The sequence below is a fragment of the Ursus arctos genome, unplaced genomic scaffold (assembly GCF_023065955.2).
Source record: "Ursus arctos isolate Adak ecotype North America unplaced genomic scaffold, UrsArc2.0 scaffold_31, whole genome shotgun sequence".
In the NCBI taxonomy this organism is placed as follows: Eukaryota; Metazoa; Chordata; class Mammalia; order Carnivora; family Ursidae; genus Ursus; species Ursus arctos.
This window is the reverse complement of record NW_026622997.1, coordinates 19312497-19329252: the sequence shown is the minus strand read 5'-3', so window position 1 is coordinate 19329252 and position 16756 is coordinate 19312497. Positions and strand designations below refer to the sequence as shown.

Below are 16756 nucleotides of genomic sequence, written 5' to 3'. Positions count from 1 at the left end.
GGCTCCGTGTCACCTTGACCATATACTTTGTCTCTCTAGGCCTCCATACATGGAAGGATCGAGCACTTAGGCCAGTACATGGTAATGACTCAGTAGGTGTTAGCTACGGTTACTCATGTTTGCTCATGTGGTCATTGGTATTATTATCATCTTGCTGCTGACTGAGCTTTCTCCGTTTCTGCATCATAGGGTTCTGTGCCCCCACCTAGGCATGCCATGTCTGCACACTGTTCCCAGAACACAAGCATTTTCTGTCTGCCTCTGCCTCTCTGCTACCCCATCATTTGTTCTGGGTTCCCAATGCACCTCGCATGCCTGGATTCCCATCCAGATGTCTTTAGGTTCCCTGCAGGGTCTTGCTTTTCATCATCAGATTGTCCTCTCACGTCAGTGGGTATCCTCTGCTGTAGAAACAAGCCAAGACAGTTTGGTTTCCTCCTTGTGCCCAATCATATTTCGGTACTTCAAACCCACCTGCAATCCAGAACTGGCTCTGCATATGAGCCCTCTTGCCCAGACCTCAGACACTGCCTAGCATTTCCCTTCCGCCAGGCCATCTCTTCCGATCGCTATGGCCACACTGTGATTTCCCAAAACTTGACGACCTTCTCTGGACAACACCAGCCCCAGCTGCTTTCTCTTAGCCTGTCCAATCTCTCCTCTGTTCAAATTCTTGTTTCAAGAATTGACTTTGCCAGGATCGTCCACATCCCCAGCTTTGAAAGGATTCTTCAGTACCATCTACAATAATTCCTGGAATAAAAAAACCCAAATGATGTTTCCCCCAAATTCAGCAGTTTTGTGCTCCTCAATTACTTTACACTCAACGGAATCAATCATGGGGAATGGAAAGGGGAAGAGAGGGAGCAGGCAATGCTAAAGTGGTCTGGGGCCATGAGATAATGCACACATTCTCTCCCACTTCTGATCAAGTAGCAAATTACTTACTCCACTTAACAAGGTGAGGGAATCACAAAACTCACCTACACATATTTTATCGTGTGTATTTATGTTACTTTGGGGTGCCTGCTTATAGGAGCTATGGTCAAATCCATTAAAGATGAATTTTATTTCTTCCTAATGTCAGAGCCATCTGCTTGACCTCCCTTCATGCATATTCATGATGCCATTACACCGAGGCCATGCCCCTCCAGATAACAGGCATAGAATAATGGGTCCTCCATGACCTGGAATTGCATGCTAAAATATTATACTTTAAATGATGTTCCACACAAGGTAAGACTTAGTCCCATGAGTCAGAAATAGCCTCTTTGCCCTACATCACTATAAGTTCTCCTAAATGCTGCCAGCCATCTCCAAGCTGGCAGGGACTGGCGCCTTCCTTGTTGTCTTCTCCAGGACAAATCTCTTAATTCAAGAAAGCAGCCAGAGTTTTAATAAATGCTTAGAAATGCCAAGACTTTGGTTCTGAAGAAGGCAGATTTCTAGAGGCAAGATAAAAGACGCCATACTGGGTCTGATCCGTTTCTCCAGTTGTGTAGCTCATTTCCGTGATTTCTAACTCATAGCTATCAATGTTGTATTACGTGCCTATATATAGACCTACATACACACGCAGGCCTATTGAAAAGCCCTAGTGTGACTTTCCCATACTCAAATTCACAAACCGGCAGTGGTGCTGCTCAAGGACTTGATCTTATCTTACTTCATCCGGAAGAGGGGTGACACAGCCCTAAGAGTGGGAGACCTTTCCCTCTTGGCCCTTAAAGTCACTCCATCTTTCTAATCACAAGAGGGTCTTGGGACCTTCCAGGGTTGCAACCAATATCTAAGTGTTTGTATACAAGATGGTGCCGAGCTCAAGTTCAGTTTGGTTTTGTTGTTGTTGTTTTTGTTTTGTTTTTTTAAGTAGGTTCCACGCCCCTCATGGAGCCCAACAGGGCCTTGAACTCATGAACCTGAGATCAAAACTTGAGCTGAAATCAAGAGTTGGACGCTTAACCCAGGAGCCCCTCAAGCTCGGTGTAAGAAGATAACTCCAGGATGGAATTCTAGAAAACTGGGAGCTTAGCTGTTGTTACCATAGTTGCTTAATTCTTAAAGGATTGCATCTCATGGGAAATCAGATGCCATGGGATATTCACATGATGGAAGAAATGATAAGCTGATGAAGGAATGTAAGGCAGTTGGGAACCAATTCAGAATCCCCCTAAATCTGACTGAGGTCAACAGCTAAGATTTGATCATTTAAAGAACACTTATTTTTAAGGGGCGCCCGTTTGGCTCCATTGGTGGAGCATGTGACTCTTGACCTCAGGGTTGTGAGTTTGAGCCCCACACTGGGTGTAGAGATGACTTAAAAATCTTTTTTAAAAAAGAATATTTTTATTGCTCCCCCCCCCCCCAAATGAGTTGGTGCCAAAGTCTAAGCAGTCAAGGAAAGTCTTATTCACAGAATTTACAGAACTGCGTGGCTAGTGTGAGTTATTTGCTACAATCACGGTAAAGGGGAGAGGCTGGTAATAAAGTGAAGGGGAGCTGAGCTCTCCACCCTTTAGAGGCTGCAGATCTCAGAGCTGAGCTACCCAGTAAAATCCACCCTATGTTTTGGTCTTAGAGGTCTGAGACTGGGACTGAGGTCTCTGACTCAGGGCTGTAGCCTGACATCAAAGGGCATTTCGCTTCCTCCCAACATGCTGATGGCCTCCTAAGTCAGTCACCTTTCACACCCCTCTCTTGGGGCAATCTGTCCGGCCCTAATCCCAGGGCTCTCAAGAGCTGGAATGTTGCTCTGCCACACAGTGGGGGCAACTGGCTGCCATTCACTAGAAAGTGGGAAAAATGACTTTCTCATACTCCTGGGCCTTTCGGCAAGGGAGACAAAATGAAACAGGAGTTTCCCCTCTGCCTCTGAAAAAATAAAAGCCTATTAGGCTACAATTCTTAATTACATTTTTTTCTCCATCTCCTCTCCCTACCAGGAATGGAGACTATTTTCATCTCCCCTTCCCTTGAAACCAGCGTCTGTCCCTTTATTCTCAAGAGTGTTCCTTATGTTAGAGAACTGTCGTTAGGGAGGTTATCTTTATCTTCATATTGTTCGATAACCAGTGTGCATTGACTTAGCTACACTGTACGCAGGACTTTGAAAAATGTGTGGCCGGTCCTAACAGTCCCAATTTATCCATTTGATCTCTTAGCCAACGTTTCTACAACTCTCTCTCTTTCTCACTGTGCTACGGCTTACAGATTCAGAGCTACAAATACACCACGGGTACCCTCAAAAAGTTGAGAATCAGACAGAAAGAGGAGGGATAGAAAAGTTTAAGTCAGGAAGATTAGGTACCAGATATGCAATCTAATTTCAGGAGTCGTAGAAACCTTATTAGAGCCTCAATGAAAGGCCTGAAATTCCCGTATGTCCTTAAAAATATTTTATACCGCAAAAATAAAGAAAATTCCCTAAAGGTATTCAGAAGGGGGAAAAGGGACAAGTTGCCCAAATAAAAACAAAAATTAGATTCCACAGTGCTGTTTAGAAGATAATGGTGCATTATTCTCAGTTTTGAGAGGAAAAGATTATAACCCAAGAATTCTATTCTCAAATAGTGAGCAAATAAAAACACAGATACGACATTCAGGGGCGCCTGGGAGGCACAGTCGTTAAGCGTCTGCCTTCGGCTCAGGGAGTGATCCCGGCGTTCTGGGATCAAGCCCCACATCAGGCTCCTCTGCTAAGAGCCTGCTTCTTCCTCTCCCACTCCCCCTGCTTGTGTTCCCTCTCTCACTGGCTGTCTCTCTCTGTCAAATAAGTAAATAAAATCTTTAAAAAAAAAAAAGATATGACATTCAGTTAGATTTGAATTTCAGATAAATAATGTATGTGTTTTTAGGATAAGTATGTCCCGTGTAATATTTGGTACATACTTATCCTACAAACATATTTATTGTTTATCTGAAATTCAAGTTTAAGTGAGATCCTGTATTTTGTCTGTCAACTCCAATATAAAAAATATGTATACTTCAGACATTAAAGACTTATTAGATTTACCACACCACATTGTTTTCTACGACAACTACTTAAGATATTCACAAAGCATACAAAAATTTGAATAAGAAAGTCGTGATTTAAGGGGGTCAAGGACTAGCAGTGAGCACTCTAACTTCAAGAAACCAGTGTAAATATGGTTAACATTCTAGGAGAAACTACATACTAGTAAAGCATAATCATTTAAAAGGAATAGAAATCCTGACGACTTGGAGTCTGTAACCTTCCCAAGAAGTGGATGCAGTCAGTGGCTGGGGCCAATTTTTTTGCGTATTCAGAGCACGTTTCACACTGGGTAGCAAGGTTAGAAAGAAGAATGATAACACACCTTCTTATTTTGTAGAGTGCTGTTGCGTATACTATGACATTTTGTTCTCACGTAGCCCTGGCAGAGCTGAGAGAATCAATGATAATAATAAGGCAGGCAAGCACACATTTCTCACCTACACAGTTGGAAAATGAGGCCAGGAGGGCTTGAATGGATCACCCCATGTTTAACTCCTAGTAAGTAGCAAGCTCTTATCTTCAAGTTCAGAGGATTATTCCAAGCCAGAGTGAGATATTCTTTTGGGGTTAGCCAATCCTCAAATCCAGCTTATTGTTACCTAAGAAGTCTGAGAAGCCACTCCCACTCAATAAATATTCGTTAATTCATTAACATTTTCCTCGTCCATTCAAGTGTTTACTGAGTGAGTTCCATGGACCCGTTCATATTCTCTGAGGTATGTAGAAATGGCATGAAATATGACCCCTGTCTTTTAGGTTTAAAATCTACTCAGAGGGGCACCTGGTGGCTCAGTCGGTTAAGGACCGATTCTTGATTTTGGCTCAGGTCATGATCTCGGGGTCATGGGGAGAGCCCCACATTGCAACAGGCTCTGTACTTAGCGGAAAGTCTGCTTCCCTCCCTCTCCTCTGCCACCCCCCCCCCCACTCAAGTGTGCTCCCCCTCTCTCTCTCAAATAAATAAATTTTTTTTAAAACTCTACTTAGAAAACCAACACACAGGGGACAACCTCAAGACTTCAGGGAAGGGCTATATTTCTGAGCCAAAACATTACAAAATAGTATTGACAGAATGATTCTAATTTTTCTAATTTATATATTTTTAGGTATGCTTAGGAAGATAACCCTGGACCTAGAATACTGGGGAGTTTTGTTTTATTCTTTGTGATTTTCTGCATTTCTTAATTTTTGACAGTGAGTAGGAAATACACCTCAAGAAAAAACATCTTGTTTTGTTGTCTTTAAAGTAGATATTTATCAGAAGAACAGAACTTGGAAATGTAGCTTTCTAAAAAAGTTGTAAGTGATTCTAGAGCTGTGTTCTCTGCTATGCAGCTGTTGAGCACCCGAAATTCGGCTCATCCGAATTTCCATGTGGTGTATTTCACTCCATATTTTGAAGTCTTGATAGAAAAAAAAAAAAGAAGGTAATATGTAACGATTTTTATATTGATTATTACATGTTAAAATGATAAGGTTTTAGATATATTGGGTTACATAAAATAAAACTAATCTCACATGTGTCTTTTTACTTTTTAAAACACGATTACTAGAAAAAAAATTTCTAAGGCATATAAGTTGATACTGCATTACTGCTCCGTTTCTCAGAAAAACTCCAAAGAAATCAGGGATAAATCAAACATGGTGCACCAATTAAAAAAAAAATGGATAGCATAACTACCTAAGATAGGCAAGGCTAAGAGCTACTGTCTGACCTTCAGCACACAGCAACCCTGTTCCCAAAATTGTCCCAGGCCTATCAAGAACAGCAACATCATCGACACAAAAGGGCAGTTCCTGGGCTGTCCTTACCCCAGGAAGAAAGATGGAGGCAACTTAGCACAAGGTTTTCTAAAGATACACTAAAATGAAAATGTCTAAGAGAGAATGTCTTCCTTAGGACACAAAGGGATAATATAATGGATATAACAATCGTATGTCTGTTGTCCGTGACCTCTGTGGCCAGTTGCCTGAATCCCCACCTGTGCATGAATGGGGCAACAGGGCTAAGGTCATTGTGGTGTATGTGGCAGTGTCTCTGGGGTTGGGGGGTAAAAAGATGAGAAAGCAAACAGAACAGGCTGGACAAAGAATGGAATGATCAAGATGAATGGGGGCTCTAACTGGATCCATTTTGCCATGGTTCCCCCCACGCCCAGGCCCTCAACCATCACATGAGACTTCAGCAACGCACCACACAGAATCGATTAGTTCAAAGATATGCCACATGGAACTGATTTGTTAAATGTCACCCTTCCCTTACCCTCAGCCTCCAGCATACGCCCTTAGAGTAGTACAGGCAAGGAAGACCTAATAATTGGGAGGTATTCCCAACACTTCTCCAAGGCAGAATTCTGGCTTGTCCAAAAAGGGCTCTTCTTTTAAGGTTTTGGGGAAACTTTAAAAACTGAAATTTTTATTAGTATTGGCGATGTTTGGAGCAAATTCAGCTCCAGATGCTGCATGGTTGAACACAGGAGGGGTTTCACCAATTGCCCCAATGTCTTCCATTGTAGCAACCTGGCCAAAGTGGTCAGTTGGTGGTGGAGTCAATCCCAAGGTTCCATCTGGCATCATAGTGGCAGGTCCTGGAGGAGCTGAGGTACCAGCTGGCACTGGAGCAGGGGACGTGGCACCTCTGTTGTTGATGCCCATAGCACCTCCCATAGCCATCTGGTCCACCATATCTCCTGTTCTCTTGCATCAGGGAATGTTCCCTTGAATCCTTCCTACCGCGGCCGCATCTTTTCCTCATGCACCTGCGCTCCAACTCCTGCCTGAGCTCCAGCTGCTTTCCTTTCTGCACTTCTTGGTTGTGCAACTCTTCCATCCTCCAAAGTTCTTCTAGACGCCTCATCAAATCCAGTCTCATTAGCATGACCCGGCACTCATGGCGAGTAGCCTCTATCTACATCTCCAGCTTCTCACCAGCTTCTTTGATGTTGAGGTCCACTTGGTTCTGCTGCTTTTCCACCTCAGTGAGTGCCTTCCAGCGCATGGCCTACTCATACTCAAAGGAGCCTCATTGCACAAATTTGGGTGGCTGTCTTGCTCCTTGTGAAATTGCTGGTTCTTTATAACCAGCTTCTCTGGAAGTCCCTCTTCATCATCCAACTGGTCTATGGGCTCCACTGTCACGGGCCGAGGAAATGTAGTTGGCAGGATGGAAGCTTCATTGCACCTATCCAGAGCTTTCTGAGCCGTTGGCTTCCCTGAGAATTCAGCAATGCCTTTTCCTGAGGGCCTTCCTCCATCACCCACGGTGACTTCAGCCCACCCCTTCCACCTGACCAAACACAGAAAAGGCTTCCTCCAGGAGTTCATTGGAAACATACCGAGGTAGGTTTCAGACCAGAAAGGATGCACTATCGCAGGCAAAGTGCACGCGCAGCTGCTCTCCACGGAGTGGCACGTGATCCAGCTCTGCTTCAGTAATCTCTGCTAGGGTTCATGTTTCCAAGCAGATAAAGCCAAAGCCCTATCCTGTGAATGCAGACTTCGCCTGCCTTCCCTTCTATCTCAAATAGTTTCCTCATCTCCTCCTCAGTGATGTCAGGAGGAAGATTGCCCACAAAGAGGCAGCTACGTTGGGTGAAGGTCTTCTCTCCTGGTTTCCTAAAATCCTTCAGGTCAAGAGTCAAGCCTTCATTTGGGCTGCTGGCTTGTTGCCCATGTGTAGGTACTGGTGGTGGTGGTGGCCGCTGCTGCTGCTGGTGATGCTGACGATGCTTCGTTGGACTATGGTTTTGCTTCTCCAAGTTAAAGGTTTTATTTCTCTGCATATGTGCACCCTCTATCGACTGTTCTACCCTGAGAGTAACAGCAATGCTACACAGCGTCTGCCGCGCCAAGACGGATTACTAGAAAATGTTTAAGTGACATGAACAGCTTGCGTTGGTTTTCACATCATGTTTCAGTTGAACAGTGGGGCTCTAGACTGATAGAACATCTACATGGGGATCAGATTTTCTAGATAATGCCACAGATGTGCCACTGGGGTATCTACACAGCCAGGGAAGTTCTAACTGGCCACGTTGCCCAAACGGTGAGTTATTTCTATTTAAAATTAGGGGAGGGACGTCTGGGTGGTGCAGTTGGTTAAATGTCTGACTCTTGGTGCCAGCTCAGGTCTGATCTCAGGGTCAGGGGATCGGGGCTCTGCACTCAGATCAGAGTCTGCTTGAGTTTCTTTCTCCCTCTTCCTCTGCCCTTCCCCCCTCCCCTGCTCTCTCTCTCTAAAATAAATAAATAAATCTTTTTCAAAATAAAATTAGGAGACGGTCTCCGCAATAGGAATCAGTGAATCCAAGTCAGGAATCATTGAGTAGGGTACTTTGGGTTTGTATTTTTAAGATCTTTCTCTACATGGTATACTTTTTTCCACTACAGTGTTTTGAATTTTAAAAAATACAAAGCAGAATCAAATTTCTATAAGTTGACTGACTAGATTCTAGGTAGGAAGAATAGATGCTACCTACAAGTTACAGGGAATTCAGGCAGGCAGGCGAGGGATGGGCATTTAAGAGAGTTTCCTGGACACGGTGGCACAGACACTGAATCTGGAAGGGTGGTGGGTGTTTGACAAAGAAATGCGAGAACAAGGCTCTCAGCCCGGCTAGTGTCCTGGGCGGGAGACACACTGAGCACTACAGCAGGAGGCTGAGAACACAAGCGTGCCTGTCTGACTGCCACTCACACGGATCAATGTTTAATTTCTTTGGGCCTTGGTTTCCTTGTCTGTAAAGCAAGGATAATAATGCCAACCTTAGTGTGTTGTTGCAAGGAGGAAAGGTGATGATTTCTGTAAAGTGCTCAGCACAGCAAAAGCACTCCACAGAGTGACTATGCTGATTGTTATTATTACTAATGGAAACTAAAGCTGTTTCAGTACGAAAGGACCAAAACTTTATAGAGAGTTTTTGAAACCACTCAGAGGAGTCAAGAAAAATGCAATGCACAGGATGGATTAAAGAGAAGAATCAGACCCCAAGAGGTCAGTTGCGAGGCTGATGTGAACCAGGTGAGAGGTGGTGCTTTCCTTTCCTGGAGCTGCTGTAACAAGTTACCACTAACTCGGGCACTTAAGACAACAGTAACACACTGTCTCAAGGTACTGCAAACCAGAGGTCTGAAATCAAGGTGTCAGCAGGGCCACGTGCTCTTCCTCTTCCGAGGCTTTCAGGGAGGATCTGGTCCTGCCTCATTCAGCTTCTGGTGGCTTGGCTTGGCTTGCTCTGGCGTGCGGCTCTGTCCCTCCAAATGTCAAGGCCAGCATCTTCGAATCTGTTTTCTTCTCATCGTCTCCTCCTGTGACATCTATCAAATCTCCCTCTGCCACCCTTTGATAGGGGGAGATGTGATTGCACTTAGGCCCACCCAGATAACCCAACAAAAGCTCCCGGTCTCAAGATCTTCACCTGGATTCCATCCTTCGCCATTCACAGGTCTGCCTTTTAAAGTAAGCTATCTATCACAGGCTTCACATCTTTGGGGGACAGTTTTCACCCCACTACAGGTGGTAAGCACCTAGAGAGAGCAGATTTTCTGACGCTCCTGGAGCTCCCAACGACTGGCATATTAACCCCTGGTGCGCTGGATCCCAGATGAGTGGGGAAGGGCTGGCCTGGGGTGGGGGAAGCGCTCGCCAGTAGCTATTTGCCAGCTGGGATGGCTTTACCAGTACAACCTAGCAGAATATTAAGCCTGGAGAGAAAGAGGCAGCTGTGAGAGACTTTCTACAGGCAAAATTGTTGGGCCTTGTTATGAAACATGAAACTCAACAGACATCATGTAAAGAGAAATATTGACAAGGGATAGGAGAAGGAAAATGTTCACCTTTAGCCCAGAAGGCTGACCAATAGCCTGCCTAGTTCCAATGAGGATCAAATACATGCTGGTTGCTACATTCTTTTTTTTATTATTTTTTTATTTTTTGGTTTTTATTATGTTCAGTTAGCCAACATATTGGTTCCTGGAGTCCAGAATCTCTCATAGTTTGTTTCCCTCTCTGATTTCTTCCCATTCAGTTTTCCCCCCCTTCCCCTGTGGTCCTCCATGCTATTCCTTATGTTCCACATATGAGTGAAACCATATGATAACTGTTTTTCTCTGCTTGACTTATTTCACTTAGCATAATCCCCTCCAGTTCCATCCATGTGGATACAAATGGTGGGTATTCGTCCTTTCTGATGGCTGAGTCATATTCCATTGTGTGTGTGAACCACATCTTCTTTATCCATTTGTCTGTTGAAGGGCATCTCAACTCTTTCCACAGTTCAGCTATTGTGGACATTGCTGCAATGAACACTGGGGTGCATGTGCCCCTTCTTTTCACTACGTCTGTAGCTTTGTTGCTGCATTCTTAAAGGATCTCATGACTGCCTGTACATCTGACCAATAATCAATATCAAACTGAATGATAAGCACCAGAGAAATCTTGCAAAAGTTTAGTTTATGGGTAGAAATTTGAAGAAGACATTGATGATCTAATACTCTCTGCACATCCCACCCCCCCCCCCCCAACACTTAGCATATAACCCTCAGCTTCATACAGCAAAAAGTGCAGCTCTTTCTGCTCACGGGCCCTGTCCCCGTGCTACTTAAACTTACGAAGTTGCACCACACAACGTCTCAAGAATTCTCTCCCCACAACAACATCCCTATCCGTGAGAAAGATATAAAGGCTTGTTTTCCAAGCCATCCAACACCGAGGCTTCCAGGATGGGTTCCAGTGTCGTGTTCTGGGTCCCAGTCCCTGATACCGCTGGAACAGCAGAGGACCCTGCCTGGCAGACATTAATGAATTCATTTCTCAGGCTTCAGCCCTGGTGAGGATCCTGGTGTGAAGCTGCCAACAACGGCAGTGTGTCAGAAGAGACTATTTGCCAAGCTCCCGCAAACACGCAAACATCACTAAACCCAGGGGACTGCTCTAAATTAGGAGAAAACAGGTTCTTTCAAGACAGTGAGTGCCCCTGCCAGAAACTACTAATAGAGGGCTGCTTTTCAGTACCGTGTGAGCTGATTAGGAGGCTGATGGGTCCTAATTAGAATGTGAGGTTTATTCATCTGTAAACTTGCAAAAGGAACGCTCTCCAGGGAATGGGAATCAGAAAGAATTGTTGTTTCCCACTGGCCTGGCTTAACAAAAAAACAAAGCAGTCTACATCTCTGTTTTTCCTGGTAAGTGGGTAGACTGGAAGAGAGATGATTTCTTGATGATCCTTTTCAAATACTTATTAGACATCAGGACAGGCTTCAGTGATCTAGCAAATCAGCTTCTAGTATTTTCAATGAGAAAATGATATGAATGCTCATTAAAAGTGCATAATTTGACCCATAGGCCAGGAAATTGAGAACTGGGGTCGGCAGGGCAACTTAGACTCCATTCTTTGCATAGATGAGTAATCATGATGGGGACTGTATGCTTGATCAGAAAAATCTCTAGTGAACACTTCTGAATAGAATAAGATGGGTGCAATTTGCACTTATTGCAAAAGTGGGGTTTGTTTGCTATAAACATGAGATAGTAATAGCAGGTTGTGGTAAGGCCGGGCCTCATTCCACCCACCCCTGCCTGCACATGATCAACATGAATTTATTTATTTTTGCTGTTATGCAAATATGGGAAACAAGCTCAAAATTCAATAGACTCACCGTCGAAGAGCAACTGAGTCCTGTTCTATACAGACACCCACTAAATGTCACACAGATTAAGAAAAACAACTCTTGCCTTCCAGGAGTTAACAATTTAACAATCAACTTTTCATTGCCTAGGCAAAAATTATTTCCATTTCATTACATTCATTTGTTACAGATGCTTACATTTGATTTCTCAAGAGAATAGGAATAAGACTGCAGAAAACGCTTTGACCTATATTTTCCGAATCCCTATCTCTAGCTAATCCCAGAAGTCCCCCTTCACAGCTGAACACTTCATTGGTTCTGTTTTTTTCTTAAGAAATGTGTAATAAATCCCAAGGATCAGAACTGTTTAATACTTAGCCACACACTTTAATGAAATGCCCTAAGGTTAGACCAATTGTATTGCCAATCAGCAACTCCATCTTCCTGCATTTAGACACGCCCAAACTGCCTTCACCTCCAAATATCCCCCGACATCTACTCCTGGCAAAGCTTGTCCTGGCTGAATGAAAATCAGTCACAGGACAAAAGAGCAGCCAGCAAGAAGACACCTGGCCCTAATTTAGTTATTTTTCACACTCCAACAAAAAAGGAAGGTGGGACTGAGTCTGAGTCTTGACTAGAGTAAGAAATGAGAATGAAGCAGGATAGCAGTCATTAGAAGAGCCCCCAAATCTCCTACTGCCAGGAATGCAATTGACCAAGGGCCCAGGGCTGTGCTCTGAAATCCCTCACCAAGCTTCCCCACAGGCCCGCATCCCCTGGCTGCTCCCGTGGTCACTAGGCACAGCAGGATACGAAGGCAAGCCTTTAGGTGGGAAGTACGGGGCTCTTCTGGCAGGAAGGTTTGCCCAAACTTACAATTGCATTGCCATCTATAACACTTCCTCCCTGGGGTCAAACTTGCATGAGAGTCTGAAGGCTTTTCAAGCCTCTCCCGGCTTCCTCCCCCCTTTCTTTCAAGCATTTCCCCTAATAAATTTCTTGCACTTTTAACGGATCTTGGTAACTGCCTCTCAGAAGACATGGACTAACATAAGTGGGGGATCCACCAAGAGGAAGAGAAAGCAGCTGGGGGAGGAGGGAACAGGAAACAGTATTGGTTTAAAGACCAAACTCACTTCCCCGAAATACGTTCCACGATCTGTGCCTTTAACGAAGCTCACTCAGTGGTCATAGTGATGGCTTTATAATCTGCCTACTTGGTCGGGCTGGACTACATTTCCCAGGATTCCTTTTCCTCCTGTGTTTCAGGTTAGTATGAGCTCCAAGGTACATTCTCTCGCGAGAGTTGGAAGGAGGCACGGGGCGGCTGTGTGCTGCCTGCTGATCACCGCCTTCATGTTCAGGTGAAGCTGCTGGTGGGCCCGGGGTTACCCTCCCTTACCACTGGGTCTCGCTTCTTTTAGTTTCTCTGCATCCTATGGCGGATGTATCCTTGTTCAGCAGTGTGACACAGGGCCTCAGCTTCTGCAGGGTCCCTTCATCGAGAAGGTCAAGAGGAACAAACAGGACGTGGGTTTCAGGCAGCCCACGTGGTGTTCCAGGTCCTGCTTGTGGGGGTTCTAGCCTTCCCTCGTGAGTTTCCCTTCTTGACTGCCTTGCGGATTTCAAGCGCCAACATTGGTCAAGACAACCTTGTGGAGAGTGCCTGGTAAGGCTTCCGTAATTGTGCAAGTCCGTTCCTAATAATTCACTATACATTTTTCAGTCATAGATACACGTACATACATACATACATATATGGACTTCATGGTTAAACCCTGAGTGATGCACTCGATAGGTGCCCTCTCGCCACTTTTCTTCAGGGCAGCGGTACACATTCGGAAGTGGAATTGGCGCCAGGGCTTCAAAGAAAGCTCTGCTGCTTTAGACAGACTGGACTTCAACAACAGAGGAAGGTAGAACTGCATTGTGAAGACAAGTGTGCATTCCCAGCCCACCTGGCAGAGGGGCAAGAATCGTGATGTGCTTTTGTATTTTAAACTAAATTATATCCAGCTTTGCGTCCTTACCTCCCTAGCTGGGAGGACGTTCCAAAGCAGTTATTATTGGGACGCTTAGCACCACCACCACTACCCTTACTACCTCCCCATTGTATAGAACTGGAATCCCAGGGCTCACAGAAATGGACTGGAACCTGGTCCTTATAGTCCTGGGTGGTTCTGTCACTTCCTCCGTCTTGTTTCCCAGGGCCAGTTGTGACAAGCATAGCTACCACCAAGAAGCCATTCAGTCCGCTTCAGCCTAGGTCCCAAGGTTTCAAAGCCAAGAAGTCTGGTGATAAGTTCCAGAGAGCCGTATACCACATCATCAGAGGTCCTGACACCCTGAGGCGTGCATGGGGCAGGTACCCTCTCCTCCACCCACAGAACCTTACATCCTACAAGTCTCAGAATCCAGTTCTCCTTGGGTCCACCTACATCTCTACCCACTCTTCACCTCCTGTAACTTTCTGCGATCCAAACTAACAGCTTGGATGTCATGTGCCTCTTTTCCTTCTGTGATGATAAATCTGTAAATATTTCTTTTTAAAAAATTTTTAATCTATGGAATTAAAAATCAAAATAACTTTTATGCTAAGTGAAGTAAGTCTGACAGAGAAAGACAAATACCATATGATTTCACTTATATACGGAATCTAAAAAACACAACCAGACTCTTAAATACAGAAAACACACGGGTGGTTGCCAGAGGGGAGGCAGGTTGGGGGAGGGGGTGGGGAATGGGCAAAAGGGATTCAGAGGTACCAGAAAAATTAGGATAACTTTGGTTGGAAGGATATAAGTAGAAATTAGAGGGATCACAATGTGGGGGCTTTTGGGATGCAGACAATGTGTTATTTCTTCATCTGGGTGATGATGATAATCCATTGACCTGTACATTTATGATTTATGCACTTATCTTCATGTATTATACTTCAGTCTTTTAAGGCTTAAAAAAATCCAAATGCTAAAAAGGTACAAAGAAAGAAAGAAAGGAAAGAAAGAAAGAAAGAAAGAAAGAAAGAAAGAAAAGAAAAGAGAAAAGAAAAAAGAATCCCACAGGAACATTCTATGCCCCATTTCCCCTCCACAGATGAATATGCATTTAGGGAGTTGCCTCCAGTAACTTGTAAGCATCGGTAGTCTTTAGTGCTATTCTAGTTCTCCTTCCAGGCACATGGTCTCATTGCATTTCCTGGCCCTCCTGAGGTTGGATGGGGTTGTGTGACTAGTTCTAGCCATGAAAATGAAAATCTAGAAATGATGTGTGCCACTTCTGGGCTGGGGCATTCATTTGCCAGAATGAGATCCTCTGGACTTCTCTTTTCCTCCTGCCATAGTGACATGCCGTTTTTTAGTTCATGTTCTCCATCAGCTTTGGTCTCAGAGGGATTATGACAAGGGGCCAATTCATAACAGACACAGGCAAGAGGAATGAGCAAGAAGTAAATGTTTGATGTTCTAAGCCACTGAGATTTAGAGATTGTTTGGTAACACACTGATTGATAGTGGTACCTCCTGGGAGGGGTGTGTGTGTGTGTGTGTGTACGCGTGTGTGGTCTGTATATCTCTGGAGAGTACATCACTACAAGAAAGTTGAAGTAGAAACAGAAATATGAGAGGAAATATGCATGTAGTTAATGTATTTTCAGCTTTATGTATAGAAACCCAAACTGAAAACTGCTTGCACAATAAGACTATTGCTAATATAAGAGAGATATGGTGATTCCAGAACTGGTTAGTTCAGCTGCTCAACTGTGTCATCAAAGACCCAGGTTCTTTCCTCTCTGCCATTCGTGGTGTGTTGGCTAATTCCTGTTTTGGCTACAGCAGATTCTTGTAATTCATTCCCTCCTTCCCCTCCCTCCCCTCCTTCTCTCTCTCTCTCTTTGTCTCTGTCTCTGTCTCTCTCTCTCTCTCTCTCTCTCACACACACACACACACACACACACGTCCAGAGACAAATAAGAGACCAACAAAATGCCGAGAACGACAAAAGCCAACCAAGCCTATTCAGGATATTATCATTTTAGCAATTCTGTGATGGTGATTTGAAGTCTCTTCTAGTGGTTGCTATATTTGTTATTAGAGCTTTTCAGGCAATGTAAAGTGTTCTTTTGTTGGGCAACCACAAAATCGAGGAGGACCTGTGACAGCCAAGGATAAAGAAAAGTGACAGAACGACATTTGCTATTTCCAGTACCTTGACGGTGCCCAATGCTGAGCTGTGTAGTTTTGAGCTAGTTACTAACATCTCTAAAGCTTACTCTTCTTCTCCCCGCTATAAAGGGATTAACCATTGTACCTTCATCCCAGATCTGCCGTGAGACTTTCGTGAATTAATGCATATAAAGTGCTTAAGCAGTTTCTGGCACATAGTAAATGCTGTAGAACCAGTAGCTATTATCATTATAATAGGGCTTTGGGGAGAATTAAATAAGTTAATGCATGTAAAGGACTTAGAATAATGTCTGACATGTAGTAAGTAGTCAATAAATCTTTGCTGCTGCTACTACTGCTATTATTATAGCTTTAAATAAGATTGCAGAAGTTAAGGAGGGTAAAATATAGAGAGTCAATCCTTTAAAAATGAATGTATCAGTAGGAAGTACCTTTGTCATCTTAATTATCATGAGCAATAATAAATTTTCATTGAACACCTCTCTGTTTACTGGAGTAAACTAATCAAAAAGAAGGCATCATCCCAAATATGCTCTAGGAACTTTCCAAGAGACCTGAATTGTGCAAAACATCTCTTTAAAAACTTCCTATAAAAGACAGAACTACCCAGGAGATATTTAATTGAGGCTTACTGCCATCAGCATATTTCCTGTTGGTGAGTTTATAATACTGAATATATTTTTATGTGTTGTTTATGTGTTGTTTATAGTTCATTAAGATGCTTTATATTATCTTACTGTTTTAAAAAGTGAAGCTTAGAAACAGTACCATTTGGGCTGACCATACAGTGTGTAGCTTTGGGATTATACCAAGTGTTTTTTTGTCAAGCCCTAATATCTGTACTTAATGGTGGAGATGGCTCTGTGGCCCACAAGAAACAGAAGGAAATGAAGAAATGCACATTTATTAAGTGCTTATTGTGTGATGGTTA

General features: G+C 43.8%; 1 protein-coding gene and 1 pseudogene across 1 annotated transcript in view; one reads left to right on the top strand and one right to left on the bottom strand.

Moving 5' to 3' along the window:
* Window positions 1-6415: 6415 nt before the first annotated feature.
* Window positions 6416-7797, bottom strand: LOC113264242 (non-POU domain-containing octamer-binding protein-like; annotated as a pseudogene).
* Window positions 7798-7991: 194 nt separating this feature from the next.
* LOC113264201 (syntenin-1-like) overlaps window positions 7992-16756 on the top strand; it is a 67057-nt gene continuing 58292 nt past the window's right edge. Inside the window, 3 exon segments of the mRNA XM_048225589.2 lie at window positions 7992-8060; window positions 12914-13008; window positions 13468-13560. Coding sequence (XP_048081546.1) covers window positions 7992-8060; window positions 12914-13008; window positions 13468-13560 — 257 coding nt within the window.